At 46.6% G+C, this 11,396-nt stretch overlaps 1 protein-coding gene across 1 annotated transcript; it reads left to right on the plus strand.

Annotated features, from left to right (window-relative positions):
- The first annotated feature begins 8,086 nt into the window (after window positions 1–8,086).
- LOC109746829 (uncharacterized) lies at window positions 8,087–8,693 on the plus strand. The gene has a single exon (XM_020305930.3). The coding sequence runs from the start codon at window positions 8,196–8,198 to the stop codon at window positions 8,493–8,495; it is 300 nt and encodes a 99-aa protein (XP_020161519.1). The 5' UTR covers window positions 8,087–8,195; the 3' UTR covers window positions 8,496–8,693.
- Window positions 8,694–11,396: the final 2,703 nt, after the last annotated feature.

Consider the following 11,396-nt stretch of genomic DNA (forward strand, 5'->3'; position numbering starts at 1 on the left):
AGTGGTTAGTTCACTCATGTACCTAGCTTGTGCTACTCGCCCTGACATCTCATTTGCTGTGTGCAAACTGAGCCGGTTTGTTTCCAATCGGGAGATGTGCATTGGCATGCTGTTGAGCGAGTGATGCGCTATTTGCAAGGTACTGTGAACTACGGGATTCACTATTCTGGGTACCCGACGGTACTTGAGGGGTATAGTGATTCTAACTGGATATCTGATGCTGATGAGATAAAAGCCACAAGTGGATATGTCTTCACACTTGGTGGTGGTGTTGTTTCCTGGAAGTCTTGCAAGCAGACGATCTTAACCAGATCGACTATGGAAGCAGAACTCACAGCATTAGACACATCATGCGTCGAAGCAGAATGACTTCAAGAGCTTTTGATAGATTTGCCGGTGGTTGATAAACCAGTCCCGGCTGTCCTCCTGAACTGTGACAATCAAGCTGTGATTGCCAAGGCTAAGAGTTCAAAGGACAATATGAAATCCACAAAGCACATAAGAAGAAGATTAAAATCTGTCAGAAAATCAAGAAACTCCGGAGTCAGAGCGTTGGATTCTATCCAGACGGCTAAGAATCTGGCAGACCCTTTTACGAAAGGGCTATCACAGATTGCGATAGAAAATGCATCGAGGGAGATGGGTATGAGACCCATGTAAGTTGCCATGGGGGTAACCCAACCTATGTGATCGGAGATCCCGTGAATTAGGACCTGGGAAAACAATCCAGCAGTCAACTGAGGAGAGTATCCTTAATTATCCCACTCCATTGGAGATGCAATAATACTCTCAGTTCTGTAAGGCAGGCTGACTTTTGTCTTAATGTGTTCCAAAGTTTATGTAAGCAAGATGCTAACCTACAGAGCATTTTTTGGAGGAACACACCTGTGTGAGCCCGACTGGTGGTCACAGTCTATGAGATTGGGTCATCTCTAGGAAGCTCATGAGAAGGTACGGAGTATGACTAATAAGCTCCACCCGTGGGGTTTAGCCTTCGGCAGCCACGTATCAGCCGACAATAGGCGAAACTTCTACACGCCAAACTGACAATTCAAGTCACAGTCCATTTTTCAGTTGTGAAGAAGTCTAATCCTATTGCTCTAGGTGGAAGTTCAACTTAACAGTCTCCACTGAAAATTCTGGTATATCAAACATTGTTTGGAACAGTTGACAAATTTATGTGCCTCGAGATCTGGTGGGGGATTGATGGATTATGGATGGGCTTAGGCCCCTATAAGACAATAATCCCTAGTTAATCTCTAAGGCCCATGCATGTGTACGGCAAGTGGTGGGAAGTGTGGAAAGTTTAGTCCCATACTGCTACAGTAAGAAGAGTGAGACCTCTTTATAAGGGCTGCTCTACCACTTGCTATTGGGAGCTTGGGAATATGAGCTGTACAGGCGCGCTCCTCCTCCTCCTCCGCCGCCTGCCTCGCCTCACCACGCCTCGCCTCGTCACGACGCGCGCGCGCCGCGGTTTGCGGTAATGAGCCAAGCCGAAGCTTATTTTTCCGCTCAGGAATGGTTAATTAATTGTTAATTAATTAACGAGTCGCTTATGGAAGCGCCACTGTCCAAGACGTTGGACCATGGGCTGTTCGCGGACTCGATCGTGAGCCTGGCCCAGGCCCATCTACCCGACGGCCTTTATAAGAAGGCGCTAGCTAGTGGAGTGAACCCTAACTCAGTTCACTCACTCCCTCTCGCACAACCCTAGCCATCATCTACTGTTCCTCTCTGTGTGTTGCTTCCGGCGATCCCATCCCGACGACCGCGTGCACGGTTGGTCGGGACAACAGGTGCCTCCGGAACCCTGTCGTTCGAGTTCCTGCCCGGGAGAACGGCAATAAGGTTTTTGGGAAGCGTCTCGACGCGACTGCTCCCGATACGTCCCCGTCTGCGTCCGCCTCTGCTTCCACTACTTCCCCTGCATCGACTCCATGGCTGACGACGAATCCGCCAAGAAGAAGGCCTCGGCCGATGCCGAGGCTGCTGCTGCCGCCGTCGGGTTGGCCTGGCCAACCGGAGGGTATGACTCGTTCATCCCCTATTTGCTCGTTCATGTGCTAGCCATATATATGTTTTTCATAGATGTTTTGGTTCTATGTACTGTGCGTGCTCACATGCTTAGGTATCGGTATGAAATGCATACCGTATTTGCCATGCTTACTGTTTACACGTGGATTAGATTAGTCAGAAAAGTGCTAATATTTCCAACAGTACAAAGTTGAGACACTTATTTTAAGACGAAGGGAGTATGATCATAAAGTGATAATTCATCACACCACAACAAATACATCCACAATTACATTAGATTGATCACAATTAAGTTGGACAGCTCATGTGATGTTTTTACTATGGAAGAACACGAGAGAGTAGATGCCACATATCTAATACTCCCTCCATTCCACAATGTAGTGCGCATAGTTTTTTCATAAAGTCAAAGATCACAAAGTTTGACCAATTTTATTGAGAAAAATATCAACAATAATAATACAGAATTAATATAATATGAATTTATATCTTGTGTTTTATTTAGTGATATGAATTTGATATTATATATGTAGATACTTTTCTCTAGAAACTTGGTCAAAGTTGATGAAGTTTGACTTCCTAAATAATCTATAGGCACTACACTATGGAACGGAGGGAGTACTATGGACTCATTATCCAAGGAGGACTACTCGCACATTATCATGAAAACAGTAAAGCAGGTGAAGAGGATGTCGGATGATATCCCCCTTCAGTAGAGTAGTGGGAAAGGACTCCATATTGGATCACCTACGACGAAGCGGTGACGGAAAAATATAACGAGAGGCAAGCCAGGGGACCCACACAATCCTTGGCGCGTGTGGGTTGGGCCTGTGGGCCTCACAGGTCCCTCCTCTGATGCATCTTTGGCCCATTCTGCTCCTTCGTTGGAAACTTTGAAAGTGACCATTCCCAATTTCTTATATCTCTGCAAAATATCCTTTTCTACTAAATCAAAAACACTATGAAAACAACTAGCAGCTAACACTGGAATAATATATTAGTCTAGAAAAAGAATAAAAACTTACATATACAGATAATATGAATATAACAAAACTTACATATACGTTTCTGACGTATCAAGCCCCTTCATGACACTCATTGTGTCATCTAGTGGGGCAGAGTAAGGGGTTTGTTATTTTGGTGCGGCCATATTTTTTTTGAAAAGGAGGAAAACCCCCGGCCTCTTCATCTTTCGATGCACACATCCATTTTATTAAAAATTCAAGTTCAACACGAAGTTTCAAACAAAAGTACGAACCTCAAAAAAATTTGTCACAACCGGCGAAAATAAGGTAAGATGACTAAACACCTATCCTATTATTGGACCGTCATCCAAACCGGTTGTAAGTATCCCGTGCAACCATCTCTCATCGGTTGCACCTAATATCCATATGCTCCCTGTGGTCCACATGACTGAGTAACAATAGTTTATTTGTTTATATACCTTTTGTTTTTGCTTGTTGGTTGGGTTCTTTTTTTAAGTTTTCTTTTATTCCCCTATTTTGGTCAGAAATTTTTGTAAGAATAAAAAGTATGAAACCGGAAAATAACCCAACAAAAACCGGGAAATGGGAAGAAGAAACAAAATCTAAAACAAAAAAGGAAAACCACTACTGGGCCTGTCCCATGGATCGCAACCCTGCGAATCATCGTTGCAAAATAGGATTTGCCTGCTTAAATTAAGTTTTTCACGGCATGTTCCATTGCGCACACTTGGTCATGTCAGTTTCCCTGTAACATCCCAAATTTTTAATTTGGAATGTTATACATTAGATCATCATTGCATATCATATTTTATTGCATTTTGGCTTGATCCTAGAAATTCTACGCAACTCAAGGACCATAGAGAGAGTTGGGATTTCGTTATTTTCATATTCGAGTTTTCTCAAATTTTGAAAGGAGGATCATTTGGTTTTGATTATTTTCCCTTCCTAATATTTCAAAAATAAAAATATATGAGAGGAGATAAAATGACTTATCCAAAATATATGAAATATTAGAGGAAAAATATTAAAAACCAAATAAATATTTTATTTGGATTTTATTTGAATTAGAAAAATTGCACGTTTTCAAAAATTGCATTTTAGAGCCAAGAAAATGTTCATGTTGTTCTAAATATTTTATTTAGACGGCGAAAATTTGCTTCGGCATTTTTAGATTTTTATTTATTTTTCTAGGATTTATTGTCGGCGGAGCGTTATTAAAAAAACTGTTTGCGCGCCCCACTGGGCCGAAGGCCCAGTCGAGCCGGGCCAAGCCCGCGCCACCGCCGTCTCCCGCACCAGCTTGGGACCGGAGTCCCGAGCGAAGCAGCCGCCGCCGCCCGAGTCCGGGAGGAGTACGCCTCCCGAGACGGCCCCTCCCCCAAGCCAGCCGTCGCCCCCTTCCTCTTAAATACCGCCGCCACCGACCCCCGCCACCACCACCACCCGAGCCGTCCCACCGAACCCCGCCGCCAGCGCCGCCGTTCGCCGCCTAGCACCGCCGCCTGCCGTTGCCGCCCCGCCGCCGCCCGAGCAGCCGCCGCCCCACCGGACCCCGCCGGAGCCGCCGGATCTCGCCGTAGCCCCGCCGAGGTAGACGCCCCGCCGCCGCCGTTTTTTTTAGAGAAAACCGATTCGGTTTTTTCAGAAAACCCTAGTTTTCGTTTTTTTAATAGATCGGTTTTATTTTCGGTTTATTTATTTAGTGGACGTTCGTCCGTACGTTCGTTTTAACGAACGGTGTTCACTCGTTAGCCGTAGACAGCGAACGTTCGTTCGTTAGCCTGTTCGTCAGTTTTTCTTTTTCTCGGATTTTTCCGCGATTATTTTCGATCGCGATTTTTGATCCAATTTTCGTTTTAGTATAACTTTTCGCTCGTTTATCAGAATCAGGCGATTCAAGCGCCTAGAGTTTCGTCTCGAAACCCTCTTTCTGTTTAACCAACTTGAACAGGATTTTGCTACTATAAAATTTGACTTTAGTCCAGATTAGTAAACGAAGCTTGTTTCTTTCGCCGTTTGAGTTTTGTTGCTTCGTTTGTTTTGATTCTTTTTGCAAACCGGAGTTCTTAAGTTGAACTTTCTGGTTAGATCTCTTATTTGAGTTTTACCTGTGCCCTTGCTTGATTGCTTATTGATGCTTGTTTGTTTGCGATGGAGTACCCGGAGTGTGAAGCGTGCTACTACGAGTCTCTAGGTTTCGCGGATCATCAGTAAGGCAAGTAACACTTTGATCATACCTCTTTACTACCCAGTTTTATTGCATTATATCAACCCTCAAACAATTGCATGGTTAGGATCTGAATTAAATTGTGGGTTTGGGAAGTAGATGAGGTAGTACCTATTCACCTGTTTATTATCAAACCTTTGGGAGTTACTTCTACGTTGCTTATATTGCTATGCTATGCTCGTAGACGTGGTTTGGGTTTGAGAGTATTCATGACAGATGTGAGATTGTTAATTAATGGTTCAACTTAAGGTGGCAACTTAAATACACATCTGGGTGGATTGAGGCACCTGGGGAATTCCAGTGATTGCCTGTATTTTTGGAAATCCCGGGGTACCGTGTGATTCTCCTATGGACTGCCACCCAGGCTCAAAGGAATCATAAGATTATTCATACTAGAAACTTCCGTGTGCAGCCACAAACTATTATGGGCTCTAGTATAGTTGATTAAGTCGTGTGAACTCTTACAGTGGTAGACTAGCAGATGTAGTGGATGTAGGTGGTACTGTCTACCCATCGTAAGGTGCTAACGCTTCTGAAAGACGGTGTTTCGGTCATCTGTTTCTCAAACACCATGTAGTGCGAGAAATCCAACGGAGGAGATCGAGTCTTGTGGGGGAAAGTGCACAAACCTCTGCAGAGTGTATAAACTAATCATAGTTAGCCGTGTCCCCGGTTATGGACATCTTGAGTATCTGGTTCTTGGATTATCATGTGGATCTCATCACTCTTAATTATATAATTTGATTTGGGTTAATGATTACTTTTAATTGAGATTGAGATGGGGTTTACCATTCTCAATATTTAACAACCACCATGATAGTTAAATAAAATATATTGCTTTGCAGTAGGGAAAAATTGGCTTTTCGCAAAACATATTAACCATACAGCCTCCACCAGCCATATATGCATATAGTGATAGCTTTATTCTGTTTACGACTCTCTTGTGTTACATTGCCAGCATATTCCATGTGCTGACCCGTTTTTGGGCTGCAACATATCATGTTGCAGACTTTTCAGACGTCGGGTAAGGAGCCTTAGGTCGCGATCTTTCACTCAGTGATGCCGTTGGAGTTGATGGACTCACTTTATCTTCCAAGCCTTCCGCTGTTATCGTATTAGATGGCCTTAAGCCATATTTATTGTAATAAGTTCTCTTTTGAGACATTCGATGTAACAAGTGTGTGATTGCTACTCTGTTATAAATCCTTCAAGTACTGTGCGTGTCAGCATTACCGATCCAGGGATGACACTTATGCACAGAGATCGGACTGTTTGAGGTTTGGTCGCTACATTCCCGCTCGTCAGCCGCGTCACACTTCACACATAACACAAGGAAGGATCACCGCCATAGAGATTTTTTTTTGAACACAGTACAGACGCAAGCGCTCATATACACGCGCATACACTCACCTCTATGAACACACATACGCAACCTACCCTTATGAGCACCTAAGAAAGACTGAGCCGGCATATCATATTGAAGTTTACAAAGTCACCGTAGACACCTCGTCATCGACAGAGACGTTTCCTCCCACTGAATGCGTGTTGCCGGAAATCCTGAAATAAATTCAGGAATAAATGTGAGCAGCAGGACTTGAACCTTGATGGGCTGGGCATACCACAGGCCCTCTGATCATCCAACCACAGGTTGGTTCGCATCACCGCCATAGAGATGATTGGTATCCGCCAGTGGCAAGCACCGAATACAGACGCCACGTTCCGGATTCAGGTATCCCTTGCAAGAAGAAGCAATGGAGCATGTTGGCATGTCCGCGCGCCGGCGCACGTTTGCTTGGCTTGCAAGCCGCGTGGTGGAAAACCCTAGCTGGCGCTGCAGCTCATCTTGCCAGCGCCAGTCGGTGCCGCCGGTGTTTTGCTTGCGCGGGCAAGAAAACGAGGCCGTGGTCGCGTCTTAACGCAGACAGAACGCAGATCAAGACGGCACATGGGGGTGTTGGTTGGCCAGTTGGGTCCCGGAAGGTTCCCACGGGCCACGGCAAGATCTGGGAACCGGCGAAGCGAGCTTGTTAATTAACCCTGGACTCGTGGGGACGCATCGACCAATGGTTAAAAATGTATATTTTGTTTCAAGCACGTACAGTACAGGGAAGATTAACTGGCTAGCCACATGTCGGTCAAACCGATGCTCTGCGCGCACCGTCGGGTCTCCGATCTGCCGCTTGCCAAGGTTTTTGGGGCGGCGCGGCGACGTGGTCATTCGAAGGTTAACCAACCGCGCCCTGTCGCCGCGGTTAATCAATCAAAAACGTGTTCAACGGATCAAATTGGTGGCAGAGTACTGCTTAATCACGTCCGTGTGTTGGAATAGGAAACCACTGCTTCCAGAATCAATGGTGACGACATTGCTTGGACAAGTGTAGATCGATGTGGCTCGCTAGATAAGTCATTATCTATGTGGCCAGAGAATCACAACACGACGTCACCCTCTCACCCATCGCTTTCTCCAAATGGCACACTACACTGTTTAATCAACCAAGCCGTCCAAACACCCTTAGCAGCCACCTCCAACAAAAAAGGTACGCTTAGCAGCCCTGGCACACGACACATTTCTCCCAAGTCAAGCCGATCCGACGTCGCAAAGATGTTGACACGACGACGCCACATGAAGATCAAGATCCCGACCCAAAAATGGCCGAGAGTGAAAACGTGAAGCTAAAGACTCGTTCCACGGCAGCTGCGCCTTCCGGGCAAAGCAACACGAAACCCACAACACTTCACCGCTTGCGTTTGCGTACACGACCGAGGGAAAAAATAATCACACCTCGCCGTCGCACATGCAACACGCAAAGCTCTATATAAAGGGCCAGCGAGCAGCCAAAGGCCACCACCGCCGAATCATCCATCGATACACAAGTCATCCGTACGCATCTCGTTTGCCAGTCTTTTCGATTGATTGACCGATCCATCTCTCGCCGCCGGTGACCGTGATGGAGGAGGCGCTCATCTCGCCGGAGCTCCGGGACGTGCTGGCCAAGGTGGCGGTGTTCCTGCTCGTGCAGGGGCTGGTGTACCTCATCCTCACCAACTCCTCCGACGTCTTCTCCAAGAACAAGAGGCTCCGGTCCCTCAGCTTCCGGCCCATGCGCTCCATGAGCGTGCGCCGCGTCCTGGCGCCGCTCTCCGACGTCCCCGTCGGCACCGACGACGACTCGCCCTCGCCCTCGCCTTCGCTGTTTTCGTCTTCTTCGTGGTCGTCGCGCCGCTGGGGTAGCCGCAAAGAGGATTGAGCAGCTTGGAGTTTGGACCGGTTGCTTAATTAGTTCTGACGCCAGATGGGTAGCTATAGCTTGGTGATTCTGAACTGCCGTGGGTTTGAGATTTGAGAATGGTAGTATTTGTTAAACTTTCATGTGAGCTAGATTTAGATGGAGTCTTGTACATATGTTCATTGATTTGAATTGGGAGGATGAACAAGTATTTGAAAATTGTTGAAGAAGGATTTTAAAAAATGTTGAACAAATATATGAGAAAATGTTGACCATGTATATAAAAATGTTGAACAAATATATGAGAAAATGTTGACCATGTATATAAAAATGTTGAACAAATATTTGAAAAAAATTGAACAAGTATTTAAAAAAAAGTTTATCATGTATATAAAAATGTTGAACAGTATTTGAAAAAATGTTGATCATGTATATAAGAATGTAGAATGAAAACAAAAAGACACAACAAAAAACCAAAAAAAGAAAACCAAAAAAGAAACAAAATAAACTAAAGGAAAATGAAAAAAAAACTAAAGACACAAATGAAAAAATCCGGAGAAGAAAAAAAACAAAAGAAAACAAAAACTCGACTCCTTCCCTACTAGTAAGTCGCGCCCTACCTACTGTACACATGTTGATGGTGGCACAGTGTTTATCAGTACATCGACGAAACAGGGAGGATCGCGCCCTCACGAGGGCTCTGTTTTTTACTCTATTTTTCCGAAAATATGCGCTAAGGGGCTGACCCATTACGGGCTGATCAGACGTCTGGAGGTTAGTGTTTCCCGAATCTAACATTCTTAAGAAATTGCTCCCCACTTCTACCTATTCTCTCAACATGCATATTGTCCACATGAGCTTTATGCCATGTCAGCATTCACCTTGCCACATTAGCAGTGAAAAAAGATCAAATTAGCATTTGGCATTAATTCAAGCATGCATGCAAAAACAGCGGTGGAAAAAGAGCAACGCATGCAGTAGTTGTTGCGTGAGATTCTCTTCTGCATACACAGGACGCGGGAGATTATCCATTTCATTATCGCGGCACTAATTTTATTCTTTTAACAAATCCAGTGATTAAACTCTGGTAATTAACTGCAGCGGGGCATCTTCCATCTTCCATAACTGATGAGAATCCCATCGTTCCATCTCTCCTCATTACTCTTCGTGCCTTCCGTATGTATCCCCACAGAACGAGCGACACCATCAGGCACCACCGGACGGTGCCATGCAACCCAGCGCTCCTCACACCTCCCATCGCTTGTTGCTTCAAGAGAGGACGTCGCCCTCCACGGGTCCAGCTCCGGCCAGATCCGTCGCCGAGAGTTTTAGCACACTCATGGGACCTCAGCCATCGCAACCTCCTCGAGACCAACCTCCACAGCCGCCATGCTACCCAGATGCTGTTGGGAAACGTAGCATGCAATTTCAAAAAAAATCCTACGCTTACGCAAAATCTATCTAGGAGATGCATAGCAATGAGAGGGGGAGAGTGGGTCCACGTACCCTCGTAGACTGAAAGCGGAAGCGTTTGACAACGCGGTTGATGTAGTCGAACTTCTTCTCGTTTCGACCAATCAATCACCGAACGTACGGCACCTCCGAGTTCTGCACACGTTCAGCTCGATGACGTCCCTCGAACTCTTGATCCAACAAAGTGTCGAGGGAGAGTTCCGTCAGCACGACGGCGTGATGACGGTGATGGTGAAGTGATTTGCGCAGGGCTTCACCTAAGCACTATGAAAATATGACCGGAAGCGTAAACTGTGGAGGGGGGCGCCGCACACGGCTAACAATTGTTGGAGTGTGTTCTAGGGCCCCCTCCCCACGTATATATAGGTGGGAGGGGGAGGGGAGCTGCCATGGGGCGCCCCAAGTAGCAGGAATCCTACTTGGGGCCCTAGTCGAATTCGCCCCCTTCCCTTATTACCGGAAGGGGGAAAAGGGAAGAGAGGGGGGAGGAAGGAAAGGGGGGCCGAACCCCCTCCTCCTCCTATTCGGCCTCCTTCCTTAGGGGGGGGGGGTGTTGGAAATATGCCCTAGAGGCAATAATAAAATGGTTATTATTATATTTCCTTGTTCATGATAATTGTCTGTTGTTCATGCTATAATTGTATTAATCGGAAACCGTAATACATGTGTGAATACATAGATCACAACATGTCCCTAGTGAGCCTCTAGTTGACTAGCTCGTTGATCAATAGATGGTTATGGTTTCCAGGCCATGGACATTGGATGTTGTTGATAACGGGATCACATCATTAGGAGAATGATGTGATGGACAAGACCCAATCCTAAGCATAGCACAAGATTGTTGGGAATCGTAGCATAATTTTAAAATTTTCCTACGCTCACCAAGATGCATCTATGGAGTCTACTAGCAACGAGGGAAGGGAGTGCATCTACATACCGTTGTAGATCGCGAGCGGAAGCGTTCCAATGAACGTGGATGACGGAGTCGTACTTGCCGTGATCCAAATCACCGATGACCGAGTGCCGAACGTACGGCACCTCCGCGTTCAACACACGTACGGTGCAGCGACGTCTCCTCCTTTCTTGATCCAGCAAGGGGGGAGGAGAGGTTGATGGAGATCCAACAGCACGACGGCGTGGTGGTGGATGTAGCGGCTCTCCGGCAGGGCTTCGCCGAGCTTCTGCGCGAGAGAGAGAGGTGTTGCAGGGGAGGAGGGAGGCGCCAAAGGCTGTAGTGTGCTGCCCTCCCTCCCCCCTTTATATAGGCCCCCAAGGGGGGTGCGCAGCCCTTGGAGATGGGATCTCCAAGGGGGGGCGGCGGCCAAGGGGGGAAGGGGTTGCCTTGCCCCCCAAGGCAAGGGGGAACTCCCCCCCCCCTAGGGTTCCCAACCCTAGGCGCATGGGGGGAGGCCCAAAGTGGCGCCCCAGCCCATTAGGGGCTGGTTCCCC

Source organism: Aegilops tauschii, chromosome 6 (assembly GCF_002575655.3).
Source record: "Aegilops tauschii subsp. strangulata cultivar AL8/78 chromosome 6, Aet v6.0, whole genome shotgun sequence".
NCBI classification, from domain to species: Eukaryota; Viridiplantae; Streptophyta; class Magnoliopsida; order Poales; family Poaceae; genus Aegilops; species Aegilops tauschii.